The sequence below is a fragment of the Rhinoderma darwinii genome, chromosome 12, assembly GCF_050947455.1.
Source record: "Rhinoderma darwinii isolate aRhiDar2 chromosome 12, aRhiDar2.hap1, whole genome shotgun sequence".
Taxonomy (NCBI): Eukaryota; Metazoa; Chordata; class Amphibia; order Anura; family Rhinodermatidae; genus Rhinoderma; species Rhinoderma darwinii.
In genome coordinates this window covers 7,450,275-7,466,130 of record NC_134698.1, presented here as the reverse complement: position 1 = coordinate 7,466,130, position 15,856 = coordinate 7,450,275, and the positions used below count along the sequence as shown (strand labels likewise).

General features: G+C 37.2%; 1 protein-coding gene across 1 annotated transcript; it reads right to left on the bottom strand.

Annotated features, from left to right (window-relative positions):
• Nucleotides 1–9,840: 9,840 nt before the first annotated feature.
• Nucleotides 9,841–14,412, bottom strand: LOC142665040 (uncharacterized). Its single transcript, XM_075844575.1, has 6 exons — nucleotides 14,342–14,412; nucleotides 12,801–13,139; nucleotides 11,983–12,285; nucleotides 10,438–10,554; nucleotides 10,260–10,303; nucleotides 9,841–9,909 (listed from the first exon to the last, which is right to left on the bottom strand). The coding sequence occupies exons 1-6, from the start codon at nucleotides 14,373–14,375 to the stop codon at nucleotides 9,841–9,843; spliced, it is 906 nt and encodes a 301-aa protein (XP_075700690.1). The 5' UTR covers nucleotides 14,376–14,412.
• Nucleotides 14,413–15,856: the final 1,444 nt, after the last annotated feature.

Genomic DNA, 15,856 nt, shown 5'->3' with positions numbered 1-15,856 from the left:
CGGAAAGGCATAGAGTTTTCTTTTTTTGTTTGTTTTCTTTTTATTTATGTACAACCTGTAAGTAAAACTGGCTGAGGCCAGTAGTACCACATCTTTGCTGTGCGGACTAAAATGTACTGGCGTGTTTGATACCGAGTGCCCGTCTATCCCAGGAGACGACTGTCCCGCTACCTAATTCCCTTGCATTATACATAAGAACGAACGTGATACACTAAGGCTGGGTTCACACGACCTATTTTCAGACGTAAATGAGGCGTATTATGCCTCGTTTTACGTCTGAAAATAGGGCTACAATACGTCGGCAAACATCTGCCCATTCATCTAAATGGGTTTGCCGACGTACTGTGCAGACAACCTGTCATTTACGCGTCGTCGTTTGACAGCTGTCAAACGACGACGCGTAAAAATACAGCCTCGTCAAAAGAAGTGCAGGACACTTCTTTCAGACGTAATTTGAGCCGTACTTCATTGAACTCAATGAAGCACAGCTCAAAATTTACGGCTGTCAGAGAAGCCTCGCAAAATGCGAGGAGGAGGAATTACGTCTGAAACGAGGCAGCTGTTTTCTCCTGAAAACAGTCTGTCATTTCAGCCGTAAAAGCCTCTCACCGTGTGCACACACCCTAATCTGTATACATTAAACCGTGATCCACTGATGACAGACCACAAAGGAAACCTGTAAAAAACAGGACAAATACATAAACAATGGTGTAAAAGAAAAAGGAAGATATCATGTGCAAAAAAGGAAGCTATTATATTTTTGAAAAACCTATAAGACATATATAAATATGGAAACTAGGAAAAACATGTTGTGTGAAAAAATATTAAAGATATGTATACATATAGGCTCATATATCACAAATACGCATACAAGCAAAGAAAAAGTGGGTAATAGAGAGAGAATGGTAAAAAGGGAAAAGATATGTATAGAAATCTAATAATACTCATATACTCAATGGGGTATGACACACGATACAGATGATGAAAGGATCACAATCTGAATTATTTTTTTTATGATATCCATAGAAAAAGAGAATAATAACCTAAATAAAAGCTAAATAAAAACATAGAACCGCAAGGAGTCAATGGTTATAGAAACGGAGGGAAACTCAAAGTCATTGAGGACAAGTGGAGGCATTGTTCTGAGAGTCCATATCCATCTGGCTTCACATTGCGCCAATTTTTGTGTGATGGTCCCTCCCCTCATATCAACCATAATACGGTCGATCCCTCTCACCTTAAGTTTTGTTGAATCACAAAAATGATGCACCTTAAAGTGTCGAGCCGCTGGTTCCAAGACGTCTTCTTCTGCAGCTCGCATGATGTCACATACGTGCTCTCTTACTCGTACCTTCAATTTCCTAGATGTGAGATCGACATCAATTTTGGGACATGGATTTGTCGCATAGTATACAACTGCTTTGGTGGTGTGTGTGATGGAGTGTGTTATGGTAAAAGGTTAAGTGCCCATTTCATTCAGGAAAGTGGTTGACTTTTCGATGTTGGGACATGCTATATAATGTCTACAGGGGCTGCATCCCCATTTGGGGCCCTTGGTGCCAAAGGGGTCCTTTACCTTGATTTCCAAGTGAAATGCAAAATTTACTTTCATCTGAAAACAGGAAACTGAGCCACAGATCTGTCATTTTAGAGGCTTAGGAAACCTTTGCATGTGTTTTGTGTTGATTGGCTGATTAGAGTGTCACATCACGAGTCTACAACCTTAACTTTTACCCAATATTCAAATTTTCAGATACACTAAATTTTGGGTTTTCATTAACTGTTACCGTAATCATCAACATTAAAAGACAAAAATGCTGGAAATAGATCCCTCTGTGTGTAATGAATCTATATAATATATGAGTTTAAATTTTTTAAACTGAATTACTGAAATAAAGAAGCTTTTTTATAATATTCTAATTCATCGAGAAGGACTAGTATATACACACACTTAGTGTTAAGTGCCATTTTCACGTTATGTATGTTACCGGAGGGGGTTCCTCCACCCGCATTCTGACGTGCATGTACGTGATGGTGAACTTCTGTGCCCGCGTGTTCACCCTGGGAGACTGGCAAGGACGTGTTATAATGCAGCCGGCAACTCCTGTGAGATTTCTTTCTCTTTCTCCAGCAGAGATCACCATAGTCGTGCTGCGATCCCCAGGGTCCGATCAGTGGAGGAGCGGCCCGCATGATACCGGGACATCGTGGAGAACAACTGGGATCGGACGACGTCATAGCGGTCAATGTCATGTATTTAGTTACATGTACAGCTCTGATCCTGGATTCTCTGACTGATCGCCTTTTCTCTGGGTCAACAAGGAATTGTTCCCTAGTGCACAAATTGGCCAAAAAGTGTGCAGGGTTTTTGCCTTCTTCTGGATCAGCAGCTTAGAGTAAGAATTTATTTATTGTAATAAAGAGCTTCGTCTGCTCCTCATTTCTCCATTTTACTCTGCAGTCATGTATTATTATATATTATGGGGGGTTATTGTGGGTATTTTACATCTGATTATCCAATATGGCTGTACCCATGATGCATTGCATGATATACACATACAGAAAGATAAAAAAGGAACAAGAAAGGTAGAAAATACATCAAAAATAAAAACAGAGAAATTCTTCTGTGTGATTTCTAGATCAGATATTTCCCCTCCTCCTCCTCCTCACAATCCTGTGTCAGGCTGTATACGGATACTGGCTATAGAAGGAGCCCCCCACACTGCTCTGTATGCAATATTAGACATGAAATGTTAAGCGCACAACTGCAGACCCCAGACCAAACCCTGCCTTTTTTATATAACCAAACCCTAAAGACACTTAGCGCCATGTGTGAAACTACAAAGGCAAAGGCCTATGCTATCCCCCATAGAATAAAATTATTTTTTTTCCGTAAATTAAAATAAATTTGTTGGCCTGTGCTGACCCCGCCCTGCCCACAATTCACATGCACATACAGTATAACTAACTCATAATAAAGTATGGATTTTTTAGGATCTAATTTTGAAGAAGTGGCTAAGGAACGATCAGTCATTACATTAAATGTGGTTGTGTTGAAAGCTTCTTTTTATATTGAGCGTTTCCACTTCAGCAGAAAAACCCTGAATACTTTAATCTTTTGCTCTTGGTACAGTTTTATATGTGGCCGCTGCTGTAAATCCAGTACAAAATCCGTCTAGTTGTACGTGGTCAGCAAAGGTCAAAGGTGGTCCTTCACTAAATGCGGTCATCGTGAAGGAAACAAATTTAGCTCCACTCTTCTCATCTACTATATTTATTATATTTACCTCAGTAACAGGATCCTTGGCAATTTTATTATCTAAAATATATATAAAAAAAGAATGAAGACAACTTATGGATTGGGTTGACATCCCTCAATGACATATGTGTTACCTGTGAACTTGATAGTCAAAGTCAACACCAATAAGGTCCCAGCAGTCGCCACCGGTTTCAGAAAACTTTTTGGGCAACATATCTATGGAGTTCACCCCGTAAAATGGTCCAAACATTGGATTTCAAGATCTAACTTGATTTTGATATACAATTTCCATGTTCTTTGTTGGTCCGAAACCTGTTTCCCATCTAAAATCATCACTATCTTGGTCCTGATTTCGGCCATGATCTTTCAGGAGGTCACTAAAGAGATGATTTCTACAACTTATCATGAAGGCAAAGTAGGTTAAGAATGGAAACTCAATTATTAAAGGACGAAAATGGTCTGCTCAATACATGCATGCCAATTTATTTATTATTTGGCCGAAATAATGATCTCTAGGGCAGAACACAATAAGCCAATTGATGTCCATGTTGTCACGTAGGGTTCGTGGACCCACTGGGCCGTACCGCCTTGGCGGTATGGCAGCTGGCCGACAGGGCGCAGGTTAAAGTCTATAGTTCGTATAGGGAACCTGTGGCAGCTTGGACTGTAGCAAAGCAAGCTTGGCTGGGACTAGGCAGCAGGACAGGCGTGGTATACAGCACAGCACGACTTTGGCTCAGCACGGCACTCGACCAGGATAGCATGGTATACAGGTAACAGGATCAGGAACAGGAACAGTGGAAAACACTAGGAGACCATCGCATCGACAAACTTAGGGTACGACAACAACGCTCAGACATCGAAGCAAGGGGCTGAACCCCTCTTATAGTCCAGGGCACTCATGGGAGGAGGAGAAGAAGAAGAAGGAAAGGAGGAGGAGAAAAAAAGAAGACCAAGAAGAAGGAAAGGAGAAGAAAAAGAATAGGGAATGAGAAGTAGAAGAAGAAGGGAAGGAGGAGAAGAAGAAGGGGAGGAGGAAGAAGTAGAAGAAGGAAAGGAGAAGAAGAAGGAAAGGAGAAAAAGAAGGAAAGGAGGAGAAAAAGAAGAAGCAGAAGAGGAAGAAGGAAAGGAGAAGAAGAAGGAAAGGAGGAGAAGAAGAAGAAGGAGAGAAGAAGAAGAAGAAGAAGAAGAAAGGAGGAGAAGAAGAAGGAGAAGACGAAAAAGTAGAAGAAAAAGAAGAAGAAGAAAAAGAAAGATGAGAAAAAGGAAGAAAATAAGGAGGTGAATAAGAAGTAAGAGACTAGGAAATAGAAAAACAAAAAGTAGAAGAAGAAGAATTTTTAGTGAGTGGGTCGTCGTGGAAAATGGTCATACTGTACACAACAGTTTACTCAGCGACTCCTATTTTTTCTATATAAGATATTATTATTATGGCCATTTTATTTGTGAATTCATTCGTTCTGCTCTAGATGGATACATTGTTAGTTTGGTACATGTCTATAGGAGGTCTCTCTCACAACATTTAAGAACCCCACAATTATACAAGAAGTATTTATTAATTTTTATTATGATTCGGAACTGTGGCCATGTATGTCATCACATATACTTTAAACCCAAGTAGTCGTCTACCCACCTTCTGACATGAATATGGCTCAGTCTCTACTACTTGTTTATCTTTTCACTAACTATATAGGGAGATGTATAATAATATTTAAATGTATATTTTATTATTAATAATTTAAAAAAGTCATAGAACATTAAAAACAAAAATTAAAAGTACTTATCTACAGGAAGAGTAGAGGAGGTGTTGCCCGGTAGCTGTCACTTCAACTGAATCTCTTTCTGAACTAGTTTAATATTTAAGTGAAAGAAGGGGGTTGGTGGTAACAACTAAAATATTACATTTTGCTAGCGATATCTATCTTTATTAAGCTGTCCCTGGCACTGAACATTTCCACCATTGGTTTTATTGGGGTGAAAGATAAGAAAAGCAATAATGAAACATATAAATCACATAGATACAAGATCTGCATTGATATCTCTACTGGCTTGAAAAGTCAATTTGTATATATTCAATAAAGCTACTGGAAATGTGTACAAAGCAGAAATATAATAAGGGGCACTTATACAAGATATAATTCTTAGGTGCCTAGGCAATGGTCAGTTCTAAATGCCAAATAGAGCAGAAAAACTTTTCATGCTATTTATACGCTGAATGAATCAATATTGGGTGTAATTGTTGATGAGAAACCAAATAGTGCTCAATGCCAGTCTGCTGCATCAAAAGATATTGACTCATATCTAAAACAACATGGCTTCCAGAGAAAAAAGTATTATTTTACCCCTTTCCAAAGCACTAATAATTTTGACAATGTAATCGAGGTTTGTGTATCAGTTCATAAAAAAAGATATGAGAGAACTGGAGAAAGTTAAAAAAGGCAGCCAAAATAATGAGGGTAATATGATAACATATTATTTTTGAGTATCCCACAAGAAAATGGTGACAGCACACTGCGAACACTAATGCCACCTAAGCCACTAAATATAAATAAATATGCATTACTGCTAAATCTACTTACAAATAGGGAGGTTCTTAGTGCACATTTTTAGAAAATTGTGTGAGCCCACCTGCCACAACAAGGCAACCTCTATAAGGTGGGAACCTACGCTGCACATATACCCAGAACTGGGACTAAACCTACATATTCTTGGGGATGGTAGGAACCCTCATTAAACTAATTAAAATCACCCAGGGCAGAATCTATCTATCAACCATAAACGTCTTTACTTTGTCTTTTCTATATCTCAAATCTAATCTTTCTGGAACTGAGTTCCTTCTGTTTTCCTCGTCTTCTTTCTCCCCTATACCTCGTCTTTATCTTCATCTGTAACACCACTATCCTGCCTAAACATCGGTCCCAATGTCTTGGTCTTAAACTTAACTATTATTTGTTCTGTCCTCCACACATTCAGTCTATTGTCATCTCTTCTTGCCTTCATGCTTCCTTCATTGAATGGACCGATTGTGGGACTATTGAAGTCAGATTAGCTGCCTTATCATACGTAATGCAGTTATATCCTAAAACTTGATGCTATTTTTTTGAATTTTTACCTTATTACATTCCAAATTTTTTTGTTTTTTGCTGACATTGCTGTGTGAGGTCTTGCTTTTTGTGTTTTTGGATTTTTTTATGGTATTTTTTTGGTACATTTAATGTAGCATTTAATTGATATTATATTTGTTATATTAGTGGAATGCAAAAGCTTAAATTCTGCTGTTTCTTTATGTACGTTGCTCTTGGAATACTATAAATTATATGTTAACATCACTGTATGGGTTGTATTTCTTAGAGTAAGTTCACACGTAGCTTAAATACTGCAGATTTTCCACAACGGATTCCGGTGCCGAAAATCTGCAGCATAATCCAATATGAGATTTGAACAAATCTCATCCACATGCTGCGTACATAATAAACGGAAAAAAATGCTCATACATTGACCTTCGGTGCGGTTCTTTAAGCCGCAACAAGTCGTTGTATTTGCGTAATCGCTGCTTTTTTGTTACCGGTTTTCCCCATTGAATTCAATTGGGAGGCAAAACCTGCAACAAATAGCAGATGTTGCAATTTTGACGATGGAAAAGCTGCGATTCAGCCGCAAATAATCGCAGCTCAGAAAAAGAAAAAAAAACACATACTTACCCAGAATTCTGTGCTTCTTTGTCCAGGCCGTCCTCCTGGCATGGCGTTTTATCCCATGTGACCAGTGCAGAGGAGCAATCTTAGTTGTGTCTGCATGGTCATAGTACAGGTATAAATGTATGGCACCGTGCAGGAAGAAGTAAAGAATCCATAGAAAAAACGGTTTAATGTGAAGAGGTTACTCATAAATCACAGAATATAAATTCTAGAACATATTTAGAAATACAGTCCATAACCATTGTATTAATAAAATGGATTAAAAAAGAAAAAGTTTCAAAAACTTGACACTTTCTCAAGAATGCAAAAATTGGACATGAAATTAAATCGAGAAGTGAATGCGGTGATGAAAAGATGACAAAGTTCACAGTTAGATAGAAAGTCTGGTGTTATTTTTGTATCTCTATTTTTGTATGTCTTTTTTAAGAACAGGCCTGTTGCTTTGGGTTTAGTAACGTTGCCCACTTTGCTAAATGTAAACAGGATGTCGTGTAACGTCCAATTTCTGTGGTTAAAATAGAATTTACTAATTTTTTTAAAGTGGAAAAATATTAATAAAAAGAAACGTAAGTTAAGAAAAAAGTTTCAAAAGGGAAACAAAGCTTTTGGTGTCTAAATATCGTTTCTACACCACAGGCTCCGGATCTGCTCTATATCCTGGCCACGTACCAGTGTTACCGCCCCAAGTGTTGCTGCTTTATGTAACCATTACATCCTCTGTTACTTATCATGGAAACAAGGTACAGTAGGCTCGAGGTATTGTCTGTATTTGACTTCTGAGAATAATTTTTCACAAATAAAAGCAAAAATAAAAAGTAAGGTCTCCAAGAAGGATCTTGCAGATAGGTTGCTCCTAGACTAGGCTACAGTAGTAAACTCTCCATTATTGCTATACAATAAAATATAGTACCCAAGGCTACATACGTGCACAGCTTTACTCTGGTACTGCTTTTTATTCCACTGATGAACAGCTCCATTAGTCTTCTCCAGAGTTTTCAGAACTGGAGGAAACCCTACACCCTCTACTTTGATGGCTTCATTGATGATGACCATGGTGTCATTTTTTTCCATCTACTATCCCCCATTAGATATGAATTATTTTTACATGAAATGTCTTTTGTCAAACTTCAGGGATTGTTATATTTTCCTGTTGTCTTTTAATATAGTACTTTATGAAAACGATTCCTCAGACTACTAAAAACCTGAGGGCATCTGAAACCAGCTCATTGGAGAGAATACTTCCAAGGGTACATAACAAGGCCACCACTCAAGACAAGGTAAAGGGCTAGGCCACCACTCATGAGACCTATTCTTCTATGTATTTCTTCTATGTATTGTTTTTTTTGTTAGTATTTTTCCCTTTTGAACACACTAGGGACATATTAATAGTTTTGGAGTGTGGGAGGAAATCAGATCATGAGCCAGAGTGTACAGTGAAAAGAATGGCTTCATTTCTGGCCTAATAGGTAATCTTGGATACATTAATATATACACTATACAGTCAAAAGTATTGGGATACCTACACATTACACCTACGGGAACTTTTATGACATCCATTATGTCCATCAGACGGACAGCTAGAGAAGCGTGATTTGTCACTTACAGAACACGTTTCCACTGCTTCAGAGTCCAGTGGCGGCGCACTTTACACCACTGCATCCGACGCTTGGCATTGAGTCAGGAGAGCGTTGGCGACTTTTTTGCACTGTGCTCCTCAGCACTCGGCGACCCCACTCTGTAACTTTACAAGGTCTCCACTTCCTGGCTGAGTTGCTGTGGTTCCTAAAAGCTTCCACTTTGAAATAATACCACTCACAGTTGATCGTGGACTGCATGGCGATTGCATGGCAGGGGTGCTGGATTTTATATACCCGTGGTAAGGAGACTAAATGAAACACCTGAATTCAACAATTAAGATGTGTGTCCCAATACTTTTGGCCACTAATCGGCATTTAAGAAAAAAAAAAAAGAAAAGCTTAGTAAAAAGAAGAGGGGAAAAAAGGAGACCATACTCACCTGGTCTGCCATAGCAATGCATCCCTGATAGACTCCTGAAATGACGTAGTTTTGTCCCATGTGACCGCTACAGTTTGTGATTGGCTGCAGCGGTCACATGTACCAAAATAACATTATCTCACCTGCTGGCTTCTTGAGATGACATTGTTTTCTCCCATGTGACCACTGCAACCTGTGATTTTTGAATTTATTTTAGGGGTGGAATTGCAAGTGTGCCGATTGCCCTGTTTGACTCTCTGGGACTGTATTCAACTTGGATACAGTCAGAGAAGACATTAGAGAGTCAGTCAGAGCAACTGGGGCACTTGCAATTCACGGTGAATTTCTTCGGAAAACAAAACTAACCGGACAGCCGATTTGATATTATCGTCCCCGAAACTAATTTTGGGAAATTTTATCTTCGTTAGCACCTTCAACACAACATTTCCCCTACAGCTTCCACTGTATGGGAAATCCGATGACCCAGCGATAGCAGCTATTTGCCAGGGGTTAACAAAGGTATGATGATCAGGGCAGCTGTATTCTAAGGTCCCACTATTGGGCACTAGTGGCAGGCCCTTCTGTACTGCGGTTGGAGGGGGGTGTTGGCTTAATCAGCACCAACAGGGGGAAGTCATTGTGATATTCTCTATGGTGGCCCTCTTCTCTATGCACCATACATTCCTGTCTTCAAGTACTAATCAAAATGACAATGTAGAAAATAATGTTAGTCGTTAAAAATAAATATAGTTGTCAGATTATAAAATAAATTCTTTATTGAGAAAAATAACAAGATAGATTCACATCTTGATAATCCACAAATTGTTATATATAATAATAGCTCTATTTAATCTGTGCATTTCCCTAATATTTATATAACCTTGGATTTCACTGTGAAGGATGTTTTTGGAATATAGTTAGATGATTTATATTCAGTTCAGAATATACAATGTCATCCTAAAAAAAAAAAAAAGAAAAACATTAATCAATAATCTGGTATTATTTCTATAATAAAGGATATACTTGGCTTTAGTGCACCTTACTGACTCTGGGCTTATGTAAATGTCTATTATGTCCACATAGTACCTCTTTATTTTAACTTTTTAAGATGGAAACAATGAAATTTTTTAATACTCGGAACACTATTAGTATATGGAGAACCTGCCATAAAATTGTTCATTGGTGATATACGGACCAGTCAAAGATTGTACGCAAAGATCAAAGATGGTCCATGGGTAAATGTGGCCTTTGTGGAGGCAATAGTCTTAGGTCTGAATTTTGCTCTACTATATCCATTCTATATTTACCTCAGCCAAAGTTTTCTTGCCCATTGAGACTTGAGTTTTATTATCTAAAATACAAAAAAGGAATAAATATATATTGACCGATTTGGAATAGGCTATAAAAAGTAACTTGTGGGCATTTGTGTTACAGCTGGTGAATAAAACTAGCTATTTCAACGTCCCTCAATTGTGTATGTCTTACCTCTGAGCTTTAGAGTCCTGATGAAAAGGATAGACACCAACAGCAGTAAAATCCCAGCAATCACCATCGGTATCAAGAAGCTTTGACATTTAGAGGCAACAAATCCATGAAGATCACCTGTAAATCACAGGATTTTGAAAATCAAACTTGATTTTTATATACAAGTTATTAATTTTTTAGCTTAGAAACTGTTCCATATCTAAATTCATCACGATCGCTGGTTCAAGTCCCCTAAGAGGACTAGTAATATAAGTTAAAAACAGTTAAATACATTTTTTAAATTATAGATAAAAAAATATTAAAAGTAAAAAAAACAACATTTTCACAATCTCCCCAAAAGCAATGTAAAAAAAATAAACTAAGATAACTGGTATCACCAGATTCATAAAAGTCTGAACTATCACAATATAACATTACTTAACCTGCACTGTGAACACCGTAAAAAAAATAATCAAAAATTAAAACAGAATTGCTTTTTTTTTGGTCACCTCATCTCCTACAAAAAAAATGGAGTAAAAAGTGATAAAAAAATTCTGATGTACCCCAAAATGATACCAATGGAAACTACAGCTCACCATGCAAAAATATAAGCCCTCACACAGCTTAATCGATTAAAAAATAAAAAAGTTATGGCTCTCAGAATATGGCGACACAAAACAATTTTTATTTTTAACAATTATTATTTTCCTTGTAAAAGTAGAAAAACACAAAAAATCGATATAAATTTGGTATATCCGTAATCGTATTGACCAACAGAATAAAGTTAACATGCCGATTTAACCACACGGGGAACTCAGCAAAAACCAAACCTCCCCAAAAAAATTTGCATTTTTTTTCTGATTTCACACCACAAATAATTTTCTCCCAGTTTCCTAGTACATTATATGGTACAATAAATTGTGTCATGAAAAACTACAACTCCTCTCGCAAAAATAAAGCCCTCATACGGCTTTATCGGCTATAAAATAAAAAAAAGCTATGGCTTTTGGAAGGTGGGGAGGAAAAAACGAAAATGTAAATCTGAAAAATGACTGCGGCAGGAAGGGGTTAAGCAACAAACATTTTTCTTCATAAAATTTTCAAAGAATGTCAACTTGCTGGACTGAACTCATACAGGGAGAAACTATATGCAAACTAATGTGAATTTTAGCCGAGGAACACGGCACAAATTTATCCATTCCCTGTTTCTGCCAGAGAAAGAAACCAGGCTCCTCCCAAAATTATAAATGTTTCGGTGGATGAATCTTAGTTAAAGGGGTTGTCCAAAAGTAGAACAACAGGGCTGGTTTTTTTTTTGACCGAAACAGAGCTACCATTGAGTCCATGAGATGTGCTTGGTATTATTACCTTGTTTATGACCTTTATAGAAATTGCTAGAAAAATTCTGGAAGTTAAATATTACAAAAATTTTGCCTAAATTAATAATTATATATTTAATATTTAGCCTCTTAAAAATCAATTCTTAACCAACATTTTTTAGAAGTTTTCCTCCTCTAGGAACCATTTTTACCTTGTTCTGGTATGTTCCATCTCTTATAAATGTACCTTTTCCTGGTATTTCCCAATTGACACTGATAGGGGAGGACTTTATCCAAACTTCACAAGTCACCTTCTTCCCGTAGTTCCAGGTGTCATTGGGAAGTGAGATGAAGTTCACCACAGTCCATGTCCCATTTGATTCTTCTTTAGAGATTATCCGGCCCTTGTGATAGGTTCCTGAGATGTTCCAGTATAGATGGACTGTATTATGAGCCTCAAGAACTACACAAGCCAGCTGTAAAGAGCTATGAGGGTGTAGAGGCTGGAGATGACCAAGAATATGAATAGAGGTTCTGGAGGTGGACTTGTCTGTGAATATGGAATGTAATGCATTGACCAAACAGTAAAGTGTTAACATAAATTATATATTTATAAAAAGCTCTCCCTATGGACGTGTAGACATTATGTAGTGAAAATGCTTTGCCAAAAAAATCTAAATTCCAAAAATTTTAAAAAAACATCCATCTGTAACTTGCTTTACGCGTTTCTGGGTTCTTAGTCAAAGTATGCCATGACTAAGAACCGCAGGGTCCCAAACTCTGAGTAAGTTACAGATAGATGTCTATTTAATGCTTCTGGAATTAAGGGCTAATCAAGTGCTGGATCTTTTTTCCGTCTATCTTGGACGATCACCGATCACTGGATCTGTGCACTGGAATTGCATCTGATAAGTGGTAAACTTTTTGTCTATTTTTCAGATAGATACAAGATAGGCATTGATATCTCTACTGGTGTTCCTCTACATTCTATGATGATTGTTTCCATGTGATATGTCTGCCTGTAGTCTAATTTCATCAGCTAGTACTTCCACCCTCATTATTTACCTCCAACATTCAGATTTGTTCCATTTCCAAATTTCAGAGAAAGAGAAGAGTAACTATATGTACAGTAATAAACTCCCGAGTCAGTGAGTTGGACATTATGGATCTCCAGGCCGGCCATGTACTTCCCATTTTTACAGGTATATTTGTGTGTAACATTATCACTTGAACATGACTTCACACGGACCGGCTCTTCACTACTTCTCCATTTCCTATAATACCAGGAGATCCTAATTCCGGTTTCTAAGTCATCACTGGACACACAAGTAATGACTGTGGTGCCATTAACATCCATGGATACAATGTTCTGAGGCTGATACAAGACCATATACCCAGCGATCCCTGAAAAATAGGACAATATATAATTAATAAGATGCATCATAGGAACTGGGAGATTGTACAAATGCAATAAGACGCACTTATAATTATATCCCCTTCCATGTAAAAATTGATCCGTCAGGTTGACTGAACTTGAAAAGCACAAATCAAAGTGGAAGAGAATCAACAAATAGATGTGATGTCAAAAATGTATGTCCAAAAAATGACAAAATAGAATTCCGAGGTGCCCATACAATGGTCAGTTTACAGATAAAAAAGGGAAAAAAATATTCATTATATTAATAACCTGAATAGATCATTATGTGGTTCAATGGTGGATGATAAATCAAATAGCACTCAATGCCAGTCTGCTGCATCAAAAGATATTGTCTTATATTATAAATAAAAATATATTGGATGTTTTTTTCTTTTATATATATTAGAAAAGGGCATTGCTTCTAGAGAAGACAGTATTTCTGTATCCATTCATAAAAAAAACTGTATAATGAATATGCAAAATGTACTATCTAGTTTTATGTACCAGTTCATACTTAGATATGAGAGATCTGGAGAAAGTTTAAAAAGGGAAGCCAAATTAATAAGTGTAGAAGAAAATTATGAGGAGAGGCTGTCAAAATAAAATGTATTTACCCTAGAGAAGATATCTATCTATCTATCTATCTATCTATCTATCTATCTATCTATCTATCTATCTATCTATCTATCTATCTATCTATCTATCTATCTATCTATCTATCTATCTATCTATCTCATAATCTATCTATCTATCTATCTATCTATCTATCTATCTATCTATCTATCTATCTATCTATCTATCTATCTATCTATCTATCTATCTATCTATCTATCTATCTATCTATCTATCTATCATCTATCATCTCTCTATCTATCTATCTATCTATCTATCTATCTATCTATCTATCTATCTATCTATCTATCTATCTATCATCTATCTATCTATCTATCTATCTATCTATATATCTATCTATCTATCTATCTATCTATCTATCTATCTATCTGTCTCATATCTATCTATCTATCATCTATCTATCTATCTATCTATCTATCTATCTATCTATCTATCTATCTATCCAACTTTTGAAACAAAGGTATGTTTTTATATAAATTTGAGCTTCTTTGGCTTATATCTTGGATCTTTGTTGCTGTTGGCCATAATTATATAATGATAAAGTCACATTTCTTACCTTGAATAAACAGAAGTATATAGACAACACCCATATCTGCTGCTCAACACAGGGGTCCGGTACATACTGGATATCACTGAACAGAATATTGTTTAATATTCCCCTATACTTGACCATATATAGAAATGTAAAGAGTTTTGGCTCCTCCCACTTTAGCATGAAAGTCACTGCCAAACTCATACACATCTCATATCTGAGGCAGAGATAGAATTCTTTACATCAATAAGAAAAACATCTTGACACCAAAACAAGAATTATTTTCTAATAACAATTAAATTTTATGAATATTTAAATATATAGTCAAATTCATTTAATTCGGCATCTGATCCAGAAATTCTCATCGTCCGGCGCTTATTTCTGTCTCAGAAATGCAAGATGGTCTGATATTTGACAAGACCAGAAGCAGAAGACGAAGCAGAGAGATCAATGTGAGAGTAGCAGATTTTGTGATATTTTGGATTGTCTTCCTGGAGGTTCTCCACCGGCACGGGTAAGTTGTATATAGTTTTCTAAGGTTGTCCAATAATTCATGTCCCTTCATGTTCCACCCTACGCTTTCCCCACATTTGTCCCTGTAATAGTGGATAAAGTCTATGCTCTTCTCTGCTCTGTCTACCTAATACCTGTCCTCCTGATCCCTCACATCTTGTCCGTGCTTTGTCACCAGCTCTTCTTTCCATATTTGACAACCCTTCTCATTCCTTCTAGAATTTTTCCTTTGTTCTTAAGCATGGTCTAGACATCCCAATACTGAAGAAGTCCACTCTCAACCCCTCCTCCCCGAATCACTCTGCTTCTAACCTTCTCTTTGCTCCTAAACTTCGAGAACGTCTGGTGTTCACTTATCTGGTCAATTACTTCTCCACTAACTCCCCGAAGGACCTATTACACTTTGGCTTCCATGGGTTACATTCTACTGAAACTTCATTAACCAACGTATCTAATGATCTCCTGTTGGCCAAATCCAGAGATCAATGCTGACTCTTATTCATTCTAGATCTATCTGATACATTTGACACAGTAGATCACCCAATACTCCACCAAACTCTATGTTCTCTTGACTTGATGGACCATTCTTTCCCGATTTTCCTTCTATCTCTCCGACCACACTTTTTGTTTGTCTCTTGCTGGTTCTGCTTCCTCTCTTAGGCTTCCCAGAGATCAGTCCTGAGCCCCTTTTCATTTTACACACCCCCCTTGGGCAGGCTCGGTTTCCAGTACCATCTTTATGTTGATGACACCCAACTATCTACGTTCTCTCGGGACATTTCTCCTGCCTTTCTAAAAAAAAACACTAGTGAGTGTCTGTCAGCTGTCTCTACTGTCATATCTTTTCTACATCTCAAATGTAATCTTTATTGAACTGTCTTCAGTGTCTTCGTCCTCAATTAAATCTGGAGTCTTTGTCTCCACCTGTAACACCACCATCCTCCGTAGACATTGGGCCAGATGTCTTGGAGTTTTACGTGAATTTTTTTTGTATCTTTTTCCTTACATTTACTCCATTAGTATCTA